General features: G+C 37.8%; 1 protein-coding gene across 3 annotated transcripts in view; it reads left to right on the top strand.

The window, feature by feature from the left end:
* cep104 (centrosomal protein 104) overlaps nucleotides 1-21,033 on the top strand; it is a 49,012-nt gene that overhangs the window by 4,165 nt on the left and 23,814 nt on the right. For all 3 annotated transcript variants that reach the window (XM_038267551.1, XM_038267549.1, XM_038267550.1), the window contains exons 4-12: nucleotides 843-981; nucleotides 1,915-1,977; nucleotides 5,623-5,699; nucleotides 6,088-6,256; nucleotides 9,624-9,779; nucleotides 9,933-10,151; nucleotides 10,776-10,991; nucleotides 12,655-12,822; nucleotides 14,775-14,948. In XM_038267551.1, coding sequence (XP_038123479.1) covers nucleotides 843-981; nucleotides 1,915-1,977; nucleotides 5,623-5,699; nucleotides 6,088-6,256; nucleotides 9,624-9,779; nucleotides 9,933-10,151; nucleotides 10,776-10,991; nucleotides 12,655-12,822; nucleotides 14,775-14,948 — 1,381 coding nt within the window. The remainder of the gene's footprint in view (nucleotides 1-842; nucleotides 982-1,914; nucleotides 1,978-5,622; nucleotides 5,700-6,087; nucleotides 6,257-9,623; nucleotides 9,780-9,932; nucleotides 10,152-10,775; nucleotides 10,992-12,654; nucleotides 12,823-14,774; nucleotides 14,949-21,033) is intronic.

Here is a 21,033-nt window from a genome sequence, read left to right as displayed (position 1 = left end):
CCCTGCTGCTATTAAAAGTTTCCGTAACTATTGGTTCATTTTACATCGATTAGTTGTTTTCATACCTTTTTCATTCCGTTTTTTTCCCTGTTTCAGTGATAATACTTGATCAAGCCTTTTCTATAATTCTACAGTATAAAATAAGTAATTAAAATGGTCTGATTTGTGCTATATCGTATCGGTTCAATACATCAGCCAATACTCAAAGCTGCTATATCCGTATCGTATTGGAAATGAAAAGTTTTGTGTAGACACACCTAATATAAATCACACTTCTTTATGTGACTGGTGTCCCTAAATAACCTCTTTTAACTTTGCATATTTTTTCAAGAATGTTGTTTTTGATTGTGGGGCTATAATTGCTGTGGCCTGCTTTCACAGCTATACAGTTAAATAAGAAGTGTTTTAAATAATCCCTTTTATTATCACAATTATAGCATAAAATATCGTAAGGTTATAAGGCCACATCACCCAGCTTTACTTCCTAAACTATATCACTCAGGCCAAGCTTCGGTTAATAGCTTTTTAAAATTTTGGCTGATTTTTGTCGTCAGAACTGGTGTAGCTGATGCATATAATGTATTTTTGTTGGCTGTTTTTGACAACATCGCTTGTTGCAAACCGCAAATAAAACTACTACAGATTTCTTTCAACAACAGCTTTCTTTTCAACACTTTTTATGGCAGTTTTTTCAATGGCCAGATTTGTTTTTTAGTCGTAACTAGCTCTTCCACCTGAGCTGCAGATCTTTAAAGCTCCCCCAGTGTTACCACCAAGGAGCTGTAGAAACCATGTATCGAGCAGGGAGTTATTATTGTTATTAAGTCACACTCTCCCCACAGATATGTGTCTCTATCGGATAACGAGAAGACCGGTTTCAAAGCCCGGGAGCTGAAGTCGGTCCACGTTGATGCCGTTGGATTGTATCTGAGAATTACCCTCCACAGGAACCATGCCAACCGTTACAATCACTACAATCAGGTACTTTGTTAGAGCGGAGCTCACAGATCAACAGCAGGAGCAACATAGAGTGGTTGCTGTTTGGTTTTCACTGTAGACTATCTAACTGATAGACATTTGTAGTTCATTTTTAGTTTAAAATAAATATTGTTAATATCTTCTTGTCAACGACAATGATGTAACTGAGGCCTGCAGTGCTTTAGATGTCGATCTGGGAGTTGTTTAAGTGATCTTTGTCGGTGGGCCAAGGCTGCATCTAACGATTATTTTGCTAATCGATTAATCTGATGATTATTTTTTCATTTAATCGATTAAGAAATGGGACAGCCAAAGGTTCCTTTAAGAAGATTTTTTACAAAATTAAACCAGGTGGAAATAAAACCTTTTGACTTTAGGAGTTATAGATAGAGCATAGCGACAGATGAAAAAGTTTTCTTTTTCTAAAATGCAAAATGTTTCTATATTTTTTTTTTTACAATTTCTATATTATTACTGCTCTAAATGACTGCTCTGTTAGTTAAAGACATGTTTTAGAGTCTCTATACTCCGGGTAAGGAATAATCTATTACCAAATTAGTTAAAGATTCAATAATCGATTAATTACGATTAATCTGGTTAGTTGTTTCAGCCCTAGGTTGGACCAATCCTCTATTCTACTATAGTGGATATTTACTCACACTGTGGAGGTGATTTAGAAATGACCTTGTAATCCAGACTGATTTTGTTTCTCATCTCTCCTTGAATTTATTTATATTGGAGCAAAATATGGTTCTTTTGGAAATCTTTTAGCCTACCTCACATGTTATCATATTAACATGTTATCTGTAATGGATGAGAGCAGAAATCTTAAAACCTATAACAATAAAAGTAGAAGAACTCTGTTTTACTGTGATAAAAACATAATTTCCTGTCATTTTTCCAGGACTTTACAGTTGAGCCGTGTTTATTTTCTAGGTTGCCCTGGTTGCCGTTAATGTTCTGGCGGATTCTTTGGACGGTGGTACGTTTCACTCAGTGGTAAGTGAACAGTCTGCTTGCTTCTCTCTGCTGAATTTACATTTGCACAGCAGAAGGGGGAGGTATGGAACCAATATTGGACTAGCATCAGGTACTCCTCAGATGGTATTAACATTTTTTCTTTTTTTGTGTATTATTTTTACATATTGCGGCGGGTTTACTAGATAAAATGTAGGAGGTTTTGAAATGTTTCCACCATACTGTATGTATTGCATTCCACATCATTTTCGGTTATTTTGACGTTTTTACCTTTAATTTTAGGACAGTTTTTGTTCAAATTTAGAGTGATGATACAGAAAAGAGGTTTACAAAATTTAAGCTTCCACAAAATATTTCAAATTAAATTGATAATTTAAAGTTTTTGGCTCAATTTGTAATAGCTTTTTAAAATTTTGGCTGATTTCTGTCATAAGAACTGGTGTACCTGATGCATATAATGTATTTTTATTGGCTGTTTTTGACATCGCTTGTTGCAAACCACAAATAAAACTATTAAAGATTTCTTTCAACAACGGCTTTCTTTTCACCACTTTTTATGACAGTTTTTTCAATGGCCAGATTTTTTTTTTAGGACAGTTTTTGTTAAAATTAGAGTGATGATACAGAAAAGAGGTTTACAAAATTTAAGTTTCCACAAAATATTTCAAATTAAATTGATAATTTAAAGTTTTTGGCTCAATTTGTAAGTATTTAATATCTCTTACAGGTTCATCTTTAGTCAAGGCTCAGACCAAACGTCCATATTTATTTATACAGGTGTTTACCTGAATAGTGATATGTGTCGTCTGTGTCGTAATGAGAAACAAAGAGAGGGCAGCATGTAATCAAACAGGGAGCCTTCAGTTGGTGGGTGTAATCAGATAGTCCTGCAGATGGACGGCTCGTGGAGGAACGAGGCTACCTTAAAACACACACCCACATGTACGCACATCAACACACAGAATGGCATGGAAAGCATGTAGTCCCCTCGCACAGATCCCAGTGAACAAGCCATGCATTGTTGCTCCTTTAATCCCACTGAGCTCCTGCATCACAGCAATGTTCTTGCCTGGATTGCTTGCTAGAGTTTGGCCTCCTGGATCTGCTTTATGTTTATTCTGGAAATGGAAATGGTGGTGTAAATATTTCTAACAAGGTTTACTTAGTTCTCTGTTAAACCAATTCATTTAATGAGAAACATCTCATCGCCACCTTGTCTCAAAGTACAGAGAGCTTCATTTATTAGTACAGCTTAAAGTCATGCAGAATCAGCGGATGGATTTCAGCGTCATAAACTTGCTCCACTCTGTTTTTCTGTTGGCTTTTTATCACCATAAAAATCACAGGTAGTATAAAAAAACGGAATTACCTCAAGCTAAATGTGATTGAAACTTTTGTTTGCATTACAAATGAATGTTTTTTTTCCCCCGCCTGTTAATGGTGTTAAGCTCTTTCATGCAAAAAGATAAAAACCTCTTTAACGCTGGATCAAATGCAAAACAGCAACCTGTAAAAACTTGTGGGCGAGTGTCGGCTTTGACTAGCTTTGCTCAGACCTGGTATTTAATAATAAACTTGATTTTATCAAATGTGTTAACTTGAGAAATGGAAAGTTCCTGTCTCAGCCATTTCTTCTAGCCAGCAGGAAGTGCTGCTTTACAAGATTTCTGTTTCTGGAGATGCAAGCAGCTTTTGTGTCAAGGTTCCTCAAACCATTCAGCTAACACTTTCTTTTGGTTTGTGTGATAATTAGCATTCGAAGCAGCAGAAGGACTGTCAGCAGACTGGTGAAACCTTGCTGGGTTGAGCAACGGTTGACTTGGAATCTATGCGTCTATTCATGCCAATACTTCAGTACTTTGCATAAATGTTTTCACTGAAGTTGCAGGTTTAAGTCATCAGTGTGTGAATTTAATAGATTCGCACCTCTAAAGACTTAAAATTGTTCTTTCTAAGAAGAAGGAGGGTTTGTTGGTGCTGACTGACATGCCAACGCACCAAGAGAGCATCTGGGACTTATAACGTTAGCTGTTTTGGCACTGTCGGCTGGTGAGCCAGCACTAACAGATACTTGGAAATATTTTTTTAGGCCAAATATCATTACACTGCAGGGCGAATTTGGCCTAACTTAGTGTGTTTGACAAATATGACTTCAACCATCTCTGGGAGCAGCTTTTTCCACTGCTTTACTTTACTCTTCTCAATGCTATCTTCATGCCACTCTCCCAATAAAAAGTAGATTCGCTGAAAGCATTACTGTGATATATGTGGCTTCTTAATCATTAATGTTCTAAATAATCATCTCTTCACTAAGACAGTTCAGCTGTAGGTACTGTAGATGGCCGTGCCCTGTTAGATTATAGAGTTAATGTTATTGATTACTTAACATTGAATTAATCATATCCACTAATTTACACACAGATGGACTTGACCTTTAAAGCGGGGCATTCACTGTAGGATTTTTTTTGCCCTTTTTGGGCCGATTCTCCAATCGTGCGATAATCTCGATCAGCCCAACTTTCAGCCTGATCGTGTGTCATGTAGTGTGTAGGTGGTAAGGAGGCGTGATCACCCACAGTGTGAGAAGATGCATCGTGATCTGTGAACTTTTAAAACCCTGCGGTCTCATCGTACAGTTTGAGCTGTAGCTGTGTGTAACTATTGCAAAAATCGTACAGATTGCAAAAATTGTACATTGTATGCCCGACTTAAAGAAACAAAAAAGAAGAGTGCCAACTTTCATGGGAAGTTTTTTTAGTGAAGGGGCAATAAGTTGGCATGTTGCATGAAATCTAGAAAGATCGTTTGCACAACCGTTAAGATGCACAAACCAGTATGGTTCTGCTCTATTAAGATGAAGTGATTACTTGCTATACTGATGGTTTTGTGAGAAGCTGTAAAAGAAAGATAAGGTTCTAAGACATGTAGTTGGAGGTATTGATAATAATTATTTAAAAAATAATAATGACCAAACTTAACGTAATTTAGTGTAGACTTGTAGCCCATCTCAAAGTGCTAGGAACAAAATTAGCATGTAAAATAATAAAAAACATTAAAGTTAAATAGCAAAGATTATGCTATAATAAAATGTGAAAAAGTTGTCTTTGTCTGCTGAATGACTGATGGATTCTACGCAGGACTTTGCAGCTGACTTTTAAACCTGCCAAAAAAAGACCCAAAAAGTGCAGACACAGTTGAGTTCCAGGTTTAAGTAAAGAAAAATTTAAGATTTTACGTTACACTTTCATATCCTCTACCCATGAATTTGTGCAGTTAGGTCAGTAAAATACTCTCTGCTTATTGATGAGGATACAAAAACAAAAAAGTTTGTACGTGTTTTAAGCTCAAACATTCTGAAGGTCAGGCCCTATGTTTTGGTTATGTTCTGCTGGCTATTTATTGTACTGAAATTCATTTAGGGGCATCGGGCCCTTGTCGTTTAAAATCTACTAAAATATGCTTCAATTCGTGGTGGACAGAATGATTAAAAGCTGGTAGAGTAGGAGCGATGTAAGCTCTGTCTTTCTGTGCGGTGTGCATCTTTTTTAGATTTGGATTTTCTTCAGTTCGAGCCTTTGTTGGATTAAGGATGTGTATAAGCCCTCTCTTGTATTCTTTGCAGATCCGTGCAGTAAAACCATATTTTGTCCATCTGTTTACCCCCAGCCAAGCAAAGACCAGCTGATTGAACAGTACCTCAACAATACCCAGCAGGAAGCTGCCTTGGACACGACTTTCATGGGGTGAGGCCATTGAACCCTACTGTCTTTGTTTTACAATAACAGTTCAGCAAAGCCATTTGGTCTAGAAGAAAATCTCTAAGACATCCAGGGTCACATATGTTTGAGGACAATGCAGGTGGTTTCCTTTGCAAGAAAAAAAACAAAAAATGCATTGTTGTATTCTTAGATGTAAGTTACATTTTAAGGTCTTAACCCTTTCAAATGATTCAAGAGAAAAGGGTGAGGAGGGAGTCATTAGCATTTTACTTCATTCTACTACCGTACTAATCATACCGGTAATTTATTTTTTTTTTAACCAAAGAACTAGGAGGAGATTGATCAATCATAAAAACAAATGTAAACTGAAATCTGGCTTGAATTGACTGTCTTCCCTTGTTCTTTCATTCAGAAAATGTACATCTATCTCCCAATTTGATGACTTGGCCTTCGACATGTACCAGGACCCAGAGGTCGCTCACATCATTCGCCTCTTAGACCAGAAGAAGCAAGACGTTGTACGGCAGGAGAACTTTGAGGAGGCTAAGAAGTTGAAGCAAGCGATCGCAGACCTTCAGAAGGTAGATCCCAAAAGGCTAAAAAACATTTTATGTTTTCTTTCCATTGATGGAGAGGAGGATTTTTAATGCAGCATTGTAGGCAGAGGTAACTAGAAGATTATATAAAAATCTAAAGTAAAAATATCAAGGCAGTACATGTCATATTACAACTAAATTCATATCATTAATCAACAATTATTCTCACTGCTGCTAAAGTAGAATATTATAGGGATTATTGAATGGTTAATTAGGACTTTAAGCCACTGCTGTTTCGGTTCTTATAGATGCAATAAAGCAAATTAAATATCAAGTGTAGTGATAGAAATTTGTAGTAACTATTTTCAATCCAGCTGTTAGACAGTGCACAGCAACAGGATGAGGAGAAGCAGCGAAACGTTAACCTGTGCTCCTTACAGTTAGAGGACTTTTTTATATAACAAGAGAAGCACACATTTTTTGCCACTTAGGCCACATTTACACATATTGTAAATGTGTTTTCAATAATATCATGCACACAACATGGTTTTCATAAAATGTAACATTTACATCAACCCGGATAAATACGCTGTCGAGCGCCATAATAACTATGCCAGAAACTGTATATGATGTCACTGGACGTTAAAGGGAAACACCATTTTTTCTTTACGTTGGGATCTTGATTTCACGTTATTACATCATGTTCTACTCACCCATGAGTTGTGTGTCATTTGGAGCTGTTCTGAAGATATTCGGTTAGGTGATATCCAAGTAACATCTTCCTATGGGCAACGACTTGAAGGCACAAACTAAACTGTTCATAATGTATTCTTTATGGTACGCCAGCATTCATAACATGTAGGTGAATCACTGTCCCCCAGACATCTGCGGTTATATCTGCGGCGTTTGGATGACGTCATCCAAAACGGCGTTTTCCTTTAAGGATTTTCTGGCGCATAATGTGAAGTTTAAGAAGCTAAAAAGCTGTTTATCCCTATTGACACGGCAGCACGTAACCAGAACGTATCAGAAATCTCCACTTTGGCCAGTTTTTTTTTTAGAAATAATCGTTTTCTGTGATTAAAAACGGGATTTTGGTGTAAACGAGAGGCCCAACCGCAGGGAAATATCTGCGTTTTCCCTTCGTGTAATCCTTTGTGCTGCTTTATTTCCTGGATCGCTAACAGGTTTGCTGACCTTGTCCTAAATACCCACAGCACACCCCTTTATTAAGTGTGTACTCTATAAAATGTATGTACAGTACGGGTGCAGGAGTGCAGATTAAAAACATGCAAAATTATACAACTGGAACAGTGCCAGAAAAATGACAAGACCTGTCACTGTTTAAATTGTGCTTTTACAGCTGCATTAAGTAATAGTTTTGTGTTTACACATTTAAAGTATGGTAAAAGTTTAAAACACGATCCCTAAGTATTCGCTCCGATAGGCGCTCAGATAGGCGCTTAGCTGTGGTGTCAGTCAAGGCCACAAAGGTAGCGGGGCTAAAGGCAGCGCTAGAGAATTGGGACACTCTTCGCATTAATACCCATTAACGTGCAATTTGGGGACAAGACGGTGGAAGTTCGAGTATTGGAACACTAAAATTGTATCACAATAAGGAAAATGGAAAAAGATAACAACCTAGTTTGGAGTAATAAATAAATCATAAAAATCCAGATGACCTTTTAAAACTCATCATGTTTTGTCCTCTGAAAACTCATATGTTTTCTTTTTTTACACATATCCTGTGCAGTATTGTCACTGTTTGTACAAAAGCTGTTAAACATTGTTCAGATTCCTGGCACAGACCTCCGTTGTGTCTGGTGTTACCATGCAGACCATCAATTCTTAACAAGCTCAGCAGCTGCTCTCAGGGTACCTCACTGTCTTTCCTCTGCTGAAAGCCACTCTGTAACCAGATAACAAGCAGTGTCACAAATGCTTGTAGCTTGTTAGCATGGCACGTTAGCATTGTGGACACAAGTTAGTCATGCTGAAAATCCCCTTACTTCACACCCTGATGATGCTGGAGGCATCCATCAGATATGTAGTAACCAAAACACTGAAAACTGGCCCTCTCTGTCCTCTGTTATATATTTTCCTCAAAAATAATAGAACAATCAGAGTTTATAAGTGTCTTACACATGAAGACTATATTGGCTAGTACCGTTAGTAACTCTATCCATCTTAAAGGAACTTCCCTGCTCAGAAAGGTCATGTCCAACATATTGAGAGCTGCAGTAAGTTTCCAACCTGTAAGACTCAGGGTTTTTATCCGTCTCGCTCATGGTTTTTATTTTAGAACCAATTTTGCAGTGTCATCTGATCTGGTCTGAAACCGGATAAACTTAACATGAAAATCTATTATAAGTACAATACATGGTAACTGTGTTCATCACCTCAATAAATATTCATAAAGGCTCATGAATAAAATGCATGACACGCTTGCAGGAGATCAGAAAACTTAAAAATTGGGCAATTCTAATGATTTACAGCTATTTATTTAAACATTAAATACTGTAGAGAATTACTCAGTGCACAAATTTAAACTGTTCCCAAATGATTAGAGCAAAGTATACTGTATGATACATGTCATAGTGTAAGAGACGAGAGCATTGCAGGCTGCAACTTCTTGTTTCAATTTCTGAGAAGTTAAGAGTAAGCAGGAACAATAGAGAGTTACATTTTTGAAGGAAATTACTGTATAATTAATTGAAAAATGCATTGGACATCATCATTTTTATCTACCACTGAAGAGAAATGGCCGCTATTATTGCTGCTGAAAGATTTTTATGGTTTTATAAGTGGCCTTTAAAACAATTTCATAGACTTCAGCCACATCCTTAATAACTTTCATCATTAATTCAAAGCAGAGTTTATTTTAGTTGATCTACTCTTTATAGAATAACAAGAGGATGGCAAGCTGATATCAGCTGATCATTTAGTCATCTGCTAAGGTAGCCAAGCTGCAACTGGATGCTAAACGGCCAAACTGCTCTTATGAGGACTGGAGCTTCAAATCAGCATTCCCTTATAAAGAGTGATAGGTGGCGCTGTTTTAGTTTTATCACCATTATGTTAATGTTTTGTTCTAGCTGTTACTATTTCTAAACAGTCTAGTTCATGTTTCTTATAAACAAGAGAAAATGAAGGAGTTTTCCTTCTCAGAAACAGGTTGGGGAGGGCCATCAGTGCCACTTTGTGCTCCTGTCAGTCTGTTATTTTTTTTCGGTTGCCTCATTAAAGTGATTTTAAACTGTAAAAAAAAGCATGACGGATTATTATAAATGTTACATTTTTCAAAATGTTCATTGTCAGCCTTAAGTAGCTAAAAACAACGTCTCTCTTTATAGATTTTACAAAGATTCTGAAAATAGGGTCAGATCTTGCTTTTTAATTTGGTCTCTCTCAGGTTGGAGAGCGTTTGGCTCGTTATGATGTGGAGAAGAAATGCGCAATTGAAAAAGAGGATTATGACCTGGCCAAGAAGAAGAAGGAGCTGATGGATGAGTACAGGAAGAGCGTCTACCAACAGCTGGAAGTTCACAACCTGCTGGACGTGTCAATGGTCAGTGCTAAGCACTTATTCTTGTCCAATTTCCCTTTTGGGATTTATATAGTCTTTTTAAATTGAATAAAATTTTTACACCTTACCAGTAGGAACCAGTAGACTGTGATGTAAACATACAGTAGCTTTTTATTCTTTCTCTGTCGTCATTAGATCACCGGAGGAACAGATTTTTCCTCAGCGCAGGGTCCACTTCTGCCTTCTCCTACTGATGCTTCAGCCACCAAGCCCTCGTTATCCACAGATAACTTTAAGAAAGGGAAGAAGACAAGCAGTCATCACGACCAACAGTCAGCCTCACAGAATGTAGTGTCTAAATCTAGCAGCCAGCCTGACACCACTCTAACCCCTGCCACCGTACCTAACGTTAATGTAAGCCATCTTCCTCATCGAAGGCATTGATTGCCATTTTAATACCCTGCTTCTAACAAGCTTCCTCTGAAAACGCTCCCTAGAGGATCTGCATTTTCTTTAGAGTAAACCAGCAGTACTTTTTTCCTGGTTACACACATTCCTGTAAAGCTGGGAAGCACCCTTGGAACATGTCTCCCGACTAAACCCGAGCAGTGCTTGAACCCAGAGCACACAGGGAGATTATGACCATCAGGAGCCTGTGCGCTGTGCTCGCCACCTATTAAGCCCAGACCTGCTGAGGTTTGGGTTTCACTATTTAATTAAAAGTGTGCAACAGTTGGCTGACTCTGGCGGCTGCCAACCTGGCCTCAAGGCAGTGCTTTGAGGCTTGTGTTAAGCAGCGGGGTGCCAGTTGGCTCAGAGGCACAAAACGCAGAACTTTCTGGGTAGAATTGTGGTTTGTATCGAGGATGGAAAGAAGACATTGTTACAGTGATGCTGGGTGATACAGAATCTCTCTGGTGTTTAAATGCCACGTAAAGTTGGTTACATCTCATCTAACGCATCAAGAGAATATTGATGAATTAAAAGAAACCTAAAGAACTAATTAATAATAATGATGTTCTGACATTCTGCGGACAGATTACCACCGTGCCTTATGATGAGAGGCCCCTACCAGCCCTTCAGCGGAGAGATCGACCGGTGGAAACCACCCAGACCCCATCAGGGGAGAACTCTCCTAAATCTGATGTGCAAAGTTCTCCACATGGTCCCAACTTTAGTGGAGAGCCAGAACCCCTTACAGAGAAGGTCCTGAGAGAGGCTGGCCTTCCTATAGAGGCCTTCGGAGAAAGTCTGGTAAGAACAAGTCAGGTTAGCCACGGGCTGCTAAACCATCCTAATGTTATTTGAATATCAGGGACTTCTGTACTTTTCAAATATGAGAAATACTATCTATTCATTCACACATATTTACATTCCTTGTGCCTTTTTAACTTTTATCACTTTGCAACTAAAATCCTTAAAATAAAGTATTGCGTGGAGTGGTGGCCTCGTGGTTAGGGCAATGCGATTGGGTCCCTGACATTTGAGTACAAGCCCCACTCGCACAGACTGCCACTCCGGCTCCCTGAGAAGAACTCTCAGGCTGATTTATACTCAGAAACCACGTTGTCTGCGTGTGTTACGGTGAACAGAAATGTGCCCCCGCCCCTTCCACAGACACTCTGCTGCACCTCTCCAGAATTGTAGGTGACTGCAGACAGTGCCGCAGACGGGGCCCCTGATTGGTCAAATCCACATCCGCTCTACACTATGCATATTTCCTGTTTGGTTCCTCACCAGCTTGTTTTGTTTGTGTGACCGCCATTGTGGAAAACGACTCGTGAAGATGGATCAGCTAGAAGAGGTGCATTAGAACGCTGGGACCCTTTTTCCTCCTGGATCCGCGCTCTTTTTCAACCTCATGTACCTCCATTGTCACACAAACTTGTATCTAGACCCTCAGCTAGTTCGTGATTGTCCCTCTTGCGTTGTAGCGTGGAATAACAGCGCAGACCATGCGTCAATATTGGGCATAAATCAAAAACATCTGCGATAAGCTCACTGCAACACACTGCTGCTGGAGTATGATTAACCCTTAAACCCAGGCATCCCCAAACTCGGTCCTCAAGGGCCGTTGTCCTGCATGTTTTAGAGGTTTCCCTGCTTTAGCACAGCTGATTATCATGATTGCAGTAGAGCAGAAGCCAATTAATCAGCTGTCAATTAAAATCAGCTGTGCTGTAGCAAGGAAACCTCTAAAACCTTCAGGACAGCGGCCCTCGAGGACCGAGTTTAGGGATGCTTGCTCTAACCCCACACTGCTCCCCAGTCACCACACAATGGCAGCCCACTGCTCCCCAGGGGATGGATTAAATGCCGAGAGGTTATTTGGTTGCTTAGTACTTGTGACAGTGTAATAACAATAGAGTTTAATTATATTCTAGTCTTTTGTCATTTTATAAAAAATACTAACACAGAGTTTTGCCTGAGTCTGAAGTAAAAGGGAAATTAACATTGTTTACAAGAAGGTTCATACGCACGTTTTTTGTTTTTTGTTTGTTTTGTATATCTTACCTAGCGGTGCAAATCTTTAAAAAAATTTCAGTTTTAAAAATTCCTAGTTTGATATAGGTCCTTACTTTAACTGGGCTTTAATGCCAAAGCAATCTGCTTTTCATTAAACCACTCTATTGTGGTCCTAAACTTTGATTATTTAATGATCCGCCTTTGATAAATATAGAATTGAAGAAATTATATTTGAGTTGCAGTGTAAGCAGTGTTATATAACAGACATTATTAAAAGGTGAATTAATGTAAAAGTGTCACAACATTGGTGACTTTGGTCTTTTTGGGGTAAGCTCTTTACCCGTTAGCTGTAATACTTAGATCTTCTCTTCAAATAATTCAATTTGGGTTGAAATATAAGGGTACTATTTATCGCCGGTATACCAATGTATCTTTTTCTTGCTTTTTTCAGGTTGCTGGAGCATATTCTAAAAGCTGGTGCTACAGAGAAGACGCGCTGCTCGCCGTGCACAGCAAACTGTTGGAAGCAGCCTCCACAGCCCCCAAAGACGAGCTGAGAAACATGATAAGAGCGGCCGTATTTCTGGTTAAGGAGTCCCTTCTGGATAAAGTTTCATCTGTAAGTCAAAATCCTTTGGTATAAAAAGCATCTCTATGATATTTAAAGTTTGGCTATTTTTATTTCTGATACGATTATTCCTTGCTTATATTAATCTGTTGTATTTTTATTTCTAACTATGAAATGTTTATTTTAAGGAATTTTAATACAAAACATTATCTCTTAAAGAAAAGCTACAAATAAAAAATTCCACTCTACTTTGTTGTTAAACAAAAAGCCAGATTACCATTTTATATATTAAAAAGCATCAGATTAAAACATTTATCTGTATTAAAATTAGGCATGTTAGCTTATTAACTTTTCTAGTCCTAAGCAGGAGCCACAACAGGTGGCAAGGTTGCGCTGAAGCCGGTCTGAAGGTGTGTCTGTTGTGCACACTAAGTGAAAACAGGAATCCCAGGGAGACTGAGGAGGGACACCACCTCCACCGTCTGCCAGCTGTCTTCTCTCCTATCCTAACTCTCTACAGCAAAGGATGAGAGACGCTGTGTCTGCTGTGCTCGTCAACCAGCTGCTGGTTTACCTGTTGGGCAGCATCCAGTTTTCCAAACCCTCCATGTTATAGTAGAGGGGACAATATTAGACAGAATAGGATTATAATATAGTGACCATCTGCAAATGTAAAGAGATCATGAAATAACTCACAAAATGTTTTTTTCTTTTTCCGTACTACTGCAGTTTTGATTTCCCTTGTCAATTTAACATCATAATCTAGTGTCTATGTTTCAATAGTGGACAGCTGTTGTTCTTTACCTTAGAAGTTTGATGCTTGATGCTAATATGCTTAAACATAAACATATAATTTCGCCTAAATGCTCTGAGCTTTTTTACTATACATCTTTTTGCGCTGTTCTTGAAAGACTAAAACGTAAAGAATTTGGCAGATCATCATCAGGATCTAATTTGATCCAGCGTGGGAAATGTTACAGGTTTCATGCAAACTTGACAAACAGAGAGCTTGTTTTATGCTCCTCTGTCAGCATTTTTACATATTATCCAGTCAGCTTCTGCTGTTGTGAGCTGCTTTCTTCATCACATGCTTAACTGCGGATTTAATTGCTGCAGTCTCTAACTCACTCACATTTGTGTATTTGATCACTTTGAACGATGTGAATAGTTAAACTTCTGTTCATTGTGTTTATGTATGTGTTACACATGTTATTTTTCAGCCCTCTGTCAGTCTCTAAAAGCAGCTGGGAAGCTGTTTGTGAAATAGCGTTACCTTTGTGCCATAATCACTGCTGGTTTCTTTCTAACCAGATGGGGAGCTTTACTGTAAAAAAAGAGATTTTCAGTATATAGTAGAAATGATGGCAGAGGAAGAGTTTTATGGGGAGTTTCTTTTAGGTTAACATCAGAAATGCAGCATCAGTTTATCTGTGCAGAGCCCACGCTCTAAGCAGAGCTGCTTCTTTTATTTGGATACTGAATTATTCTGTCCTATTAACACAGAACCTAGGGTTAGTCACTGTCTGGATCCTTTGCATTAGATGTCATGTTCAATAATTTTCTGCGTCAAAGAGAATGTTTGTTTGAGTAGACTGTACGCAGGCTCTCACGCTCCCATTTTCTGTTTGTACTGCATGCAAAAGCTGTCACAGAGGCTGCTTTATTAATGCAACAAATTTGACCAGTACTTGGAAACTGCTTACAAACCTCAGTGGTGACGAAGAAGGCGGTGTTGTTATAATTGCACTGATTTTCCCTCTGGACATCGATCCAGCAAACGCCTTTTGGAATTGAATTGAATTTTTTCTTTATTCACATTAGTCATAAACAACTGTTCCCAACACTGTTTCGTTTAATCATTCTGTTTTGTTTGTTTTTTCTCATTTTTACTTTTCTCCTGTTTTCTCTCTTTTATACATTTAATCATTCTTCATGTTACTTCATTGTTATTAAACATAACACACAATTTTTTTAAACTTTAAGTTCTCTGGTTCCTTTCTCAGGTTTTTCATGCCTCACTAAAGCTCCTCCGCTTAATACTGAGCCAGCTGATCCCAGGTGTGGGCTTAGGGCGGGCCGAGGTGAGCCACTGCTTGGAGCAGACTTTTCCTAACCTGCTTGCGAGGACGGGAGACTCCTCTAACCGCCTACGGGCTGCTGCCATCTCCCTCATACAGGTATTCTAACACTTGAACTCATGTGTTTGTTTTGTACACTGGAAGTATTTGCATCCATCTCCCATACCTGCTAGACTTACAGGTCTGTAACTTTTAAGTTAAAGTCATCTTATAGTCATGCAGACATTCTATAGATTCAACTAAGTGAGATAACATTAGTGCATTTCTCCTCTGTGAGATTATAAAATCAATCAATCATCAATCAATCAACCAGTAGAGAAACAAAACTCCAGAATTCAGGAAAAGCAAGAGCATTACCTGTGTGATGGATTAACAGATATACTCTATTTTTGATACATCTCTGCACCTTAATAAGAGAACTGTTTGGCCTCCCTTAGTTTCCACACTGTGATTATTGGCTTAATAATGATATGGGAATATTTACAAACAGCTAAACCTTTTTTTCTTGAAAGGAAAGAAAAAAAACCCTCTGGATTTGGATAGACACTTACATGATGCATTGTTTATTCAGCTCACAGCATGAGCAAACCAAGCAACCGATCAGAAAGTGGTGCTTCTAGACCAATTTTTACCGGCGAGGCGAAATTAGGACCATTTTTTTTTTTCTTGGGGCACAGAGCAAAAGAATAAAACAAAAAGCATGATGATAATTCACTATTTAATTTATGAATATATATAAACGAGTCAAAAGGCCACTCACGGCCAAGACCCTGATCTGTCAGATAAAGATTGTGAATCTATCTTAACACATCTGAAGCTAATGGTGCAACACCTCCATGTTTAAATAATTGTTTATGTAAACCTGTAAATTAAAAGAAGTTACATCAGTCAAAGAGCAATCAGTTAAAGTTTCTCTACCAATGCAGATCTCATCATATAAAACTGATTTACTGTTATGTTTCAGTAGAGAACCTCCCATGCTCTTAGGGTCCCAGGGAAATAAAGTGTGCCCTCGAGAACAATTAGCTGTTTGTTGTTGTTTTTTTGGATAATTTCCCTATAGAAATAATAACGATGATAAATATTAAGGTTTTTTTTATATTGATATAACTTTAATTATGTAAAAATCCTTTCTTTTACCTGCAAAAAAACCCCAACTTATTTGCCTTGGGGACAAACACAAACTGTTTGGTGAACAGTCTGATAGTGATGAGAGTGCACTGGCTTCAGATATGGAAAACCTTCTAGAAATCCTAAAGCACAGCTGACCTCATTTACACTGAATGAGATATAAGTTCTACCCTAATCTTTAAGTAGCTCTGAGGAGGGTCTACACTCTTCTCTTGAGTGTTGCTTGAGCGCAGCTTTTGCAAACTGTACTTAAAAAAAAAAAAAAATATCTAAGAACAATGAAGTGGGCTGGCAGTGATTAGTGTTAAGTGCAAAGCTGTCTATCTCTTGCAGTGATGTCATCAGTGACTTGCAAACAGAAAAGTCAGGAAGCAAGTTTAATGGATTGATAGCAGTATTAAGGAACCTAAAACTGTCAAAATTGTAGTTAAACGTAGTTCATATTTTCAAATACAGATTTTGCACATACAGTTTTAATAACTTATTATTCAACCTTTATTTTTTTATTCTTTCGTTTTCTACCTGGTAGCTTTTGTATTTTTATTATTTAAGAAAATGCTTGAGATTTTATTTTTTAATTTAATTATGTAGGTTTTGTAAAGTTAAAATTATTATTTTTTTATCCATTAAAAGTATTTTAATCTTTTGTTGTTCTTCCTGAAAACATCCATGCCAGATGAGTATTTTCTTGGTGTGCTTTATGTATTATTAGCAGAGTAAGATGGCCCCAAAATCAATTTTCCCCTTAGGGCCCATGCTTGCCTATATCCATATAATCACGCTTAATGAGATAAAGTTTGAATCTCCAATAAATCAGTTCTTGCATCTCTTAGTTTAAACATCAAAGCATAGAAATAAACAATCTTTCAACTGTTTCCTCTTCAACCTGTTTTCTTTATCTGTATGTCAATAGCAAAATAATAATAAAAAAAAGAAAAAAAGTTGGAATTAGTTTGTTGGTTTTATTTAAAGGTAGAGGACGATCTTTTATTTCTGGGTGGTTCATCTATATAAGTGGTCCTTCTAATTGTCAATCTTTCTGGTGATATGTTTATGTAATGCCGTACTACATGCTCGCCCCATTAGCTATCTTTTTCTGCGCATACACTCTTTGTGCGTTTATCTGTGGTGAGCTACGGTTTCAGACATTGAAGCTCACCTTTCTCACCGTGGTTCTTGAAAAATGGCAGAGGGTCCTAAGAGGAAAAGTGTGAAGTGAAACAAAAGAAAGGCCTCAGAAGAGGCAGATATATCCCAGAATGCTTTGCACAGAGAGCTCTCCACGCAAAGCATTATGGGATTTGCTGTCACAATGGCACGCTGTCGCCATAGGCTGTTGCTACCTGACAGCGGCGACTGTTAATAAAGATGGCGCATGCACAGCGCAGTGGAGGAGTTACTTGACCTAAAGAGCAAAAAGCAGTGATCATCTATTCGAACGGATAGTTAACTGAGTTTGCTATAAAGTCCACTATATAGTCCCCACCAGGAGAAATGGGCTTGTGCACGCTCTTGCATGTGCATTTTTTTAAAGTGGAGAGGGCAGGTCTTTTAAAAAATCCTCCACAATACATTTAAAGACAATGAACAAAAGAATATTTTTTCATATTTGTTTTAATTCTGTTTTTTTTTTTTTTTTTGCAAAATCATTTCTTAGGAAGAATTTTGTCTTATTAGACAGAATTTTGAACACCCTGAGCAGAATTATCACAAGAAACACTTGGAGTAGAGGGATCTTTTTCATGTGGGGGTTCAACCACCCAACCAAAGATATTATCTCTTTTTTGAAGCAGGAGGCCTTGCAGCAGCTTTTTGTCACATGTCAGCCCAGAGAAACAATGGCAGACCTCCCTTTATCATGTGAGACCGTCGGTTTTTGAACGCATTCCTGTAGGAAATCCTCAACTAGAACTTCACCTAACATAAGGCATTTCCCTGCCAGCAAGATGAATCATGCTGTCCACACCACCCTTGTGAGCATTAAAGTACGTTATTATTTTTGGATTGTGAACATCCCCCTCAACTGCTTGGTCATGATGCAAGGAGGATGACAGGATCACAGGATTGTTTTTCTTGGGCACGTAAGAAACTTTAGTCACCAACTCTAAGATGGATGACTGCTCTGGTCCAGCAGCGTTTGGTAAATATCTGGAAGGCCATTGCCTTGTTTCTCCATATGGTGCCAACATGGGTCAGCTGGTGAGCCAGCCAAATAAACACCTACAGGAAATTTTCTACGTTAACTGACTTTCCACTTTGTGCCATACCAGGCTGAGCCATGTCTTTGACGTTTTATGCTCCTTGGTTTACTTATCTGGCTCGGTTAGGTTGCTTTCCCAAGTATTTTTTTAAAATCATCTTTTAAATTTTAGTCAACATTGGGAGAAAAAAAATTATACTTGATAAAGCAAAAAAGTTCAGTCAGTGATTTATATCTCTATTTTATTCATGTTACAGTGCTCAGTTTGGTTGGGGCCCACATTAACTCCATAAGAAACCTTATATGGCAATAATAGTTGGTATGTAGGGGAACAACTTGATTGGAAACAACTATATAAGATTGAAAGCTAATTTATTTACATGCAGAAAATATTGCAAATGTAGTTCTGGGCTCTGCTAGGACCCCTGGTGTTAATTGGTTGAGAAGCCTTAATCTGTAAATACATTTTTAAAAACTCCCAGGAAGAGATCAATTAGTAACTTAATTAATGGGGTTTTTGGGCCCAGTTTTAGGCCCCATTCTCTTTTATGTTTTTCTTCCTTTGCTTGATAGCTGGGAAAGTTACATCGCCTGTAAATTGGGAGCTACTTTATCCCCACATCTGGAAGTAACCTCTATAATTTTTAAACAGGTTTTAAAGAGTTATAGCTGTTTTTATTGCTTTGTTATATTTGCATTTTTCATTGTAAATTTCTTAACTGTTGTGTTTTTAGGTAGACAATTTTAAGATCTGTCCAGGGACAACAGATGAAAAATAGCCTTTTGGCTAATTCTGGTGCATTTGCAGTAATGCTTATTAATGTACACTGTCCCTGTCAAATAAAGAAATAAATTTAAATAACCCTAAGGGTGTTAAAATGCTGCTAAATTGGTCTGAGTCAGAGTTTCGAAAGAGTCACCATACTTCTTTGTATCACTGTTTATTTCATCAAATGTAAAACAGGTCCCAAGTTCTGTTTCTTCACAGTGCAAACTTTAAACTTAATATGATGGATATGGAGGATTAGGTTCCTTAAAATGAGGATGATAGAATGTGTTTTATGTCTCTTTCATGTTTGTTTACACAGATTCAATATACTATTTCCTCTGGTTGGAAAGTGAATAAGCTAGCGGTATGTGGGCAGACCAGTTTCCAAGTATGAAACCACAATTAAAGTGTCAGGGTAAGAGTTTGATGCTTGTTAATATTAATGAACAGTCCTACCAGCGGCCCCTGGAAGGAATGTACTCACCACCAGCTTATTTCTCCAGGGTCATGAAAGGAATGGTTTCGCAATTGTTATAGCCCTAATTAACAGTAAGCTGTAATTACAGCATTTTATGCACATAAAGGTCCACCACCTCCGCAGTTACTGGAGCTTTCCGCTCTATAGCCTAAGCCTAAAGACACTGAACCATCCAATGTAATTTACAGTCACAGATGTATTAATGGAGCCAGATTTTTGTCAAGACAAAACACCCCCCGCCTGGATTGATTTTACTGTGGAATTCCAACTTATTGTCAAGAATAGTATCAGCAATTAAAGGAGATAGTGTATCTGGTTTGGGAGGTTTAGCTTAAAGCCACACCCAGAGCCCTGCCTTGTTGGAACATTTCTTCGTCCTGCCATTGTAGTTTCTGACCTGCCTCAGTCAGCTGATCCTATCCCATGCTCTGCCTTGTGTCACATTTGTCACTGTAACAACGGGCGTATTATATTTCACAGACCATTCAGCATGTTTCCCTTTGTGGTGTCTCATACAAATACAGCAAAAAATGAAAATTGAAATACTCTTTGTTCTTAATTGGAGTTCCAAATGCTGTATTATTTAAATCCCTGACATTTATTTTTACAGCTATGATTATAAAACGGTTATTATATTTTGACAATTGCACACTAAGTTCACTTATAGTTTATGTTACCAATTGTGCATGATGTGATGTCCGTTTGTCATCTTTGACTTTAATATGTAACACAGCTATATTAAGTTAAGATGAATTAGCCTGTCTGATCAGACAGATCCAGCTTTCAGCTGTTTAAAAGACATGCGGCTCATAGTTCATCATCTGTGATTTTAAAAATGACTTAAAATAATAACAGTAGTGACTTGCCATTCTTTAGTCAAATACACGTTAGCTGTGTTTGTTTTTCTTCACTAGAAAAGACAACAAAAACCACCTAGATGGCTCTGTCTTGTAACTAACAACAAACAACTGGCCAGGGTTACCAGGATCGGATGTCGACTCCAATATTGACTAATTAGCTGTCATTTCTTTTTTTTTTTTATATATATATATCGCAGAAATACAGTTACAGTTTATAATTTATATGAAAGTATTATCTATGTCTTATTGCTGCTAATGTATACTTTATTAGTTAATACATCATATCACATACATTTATATCTGTGGGATTTTTTTCCTTCATTTTAACAATGTTTATTTCAAGCCTTATACCTTTAGTGACATACCAAGGTACACGGTGTGTTCATTAAACAGTAGCATCAGTATTGGCTGATGCGTTACGGTGGATTGATGCATCTCTGATACCAGTGCTGTGACTTTTTCTCCTCTAGTTCTACCAACGAGCTGGTCGACCAGGTAGCTTTACATCAAATTATAAGTTTATTGTTATATACGAGGAAACTCAGAGAATATGCAAAACATAGAAAAGGAAATGATAATAGCATTTAGGGTTTATGAAGCTGAAAGAAAAGATTTTCGCAAACAGTAAAAGTCATTTTCTCAGCAAAAATGTGTTAACCTTTTAAAATGTTTTATAGTCTAAAAGTTGTCTAGACGTCTAATTTTCTGTGGTCTTGCCTAATAAACGGTATGGGGCAAATAAAGAC

Source organism: Cyprinodon tularosa, unplaced genomic scaffold (genome assembly GCF_016077235.1).
Source record: "Cyprinodon tularosa strain WSP-4 unplaced genomic scaffold, ASM1607723v1 ctg677, whole genome shotgun sequence".
NCBI lineage: Eukaryota > Metazoa > Chordata > Actinopteri > Cyprinodontiformes > Cyprinodontidae > Cyprinodon > Cyprinodon tularosa.
This window is presented reverse-complemented; position numbering and strand designations above follow the sequence as displayed.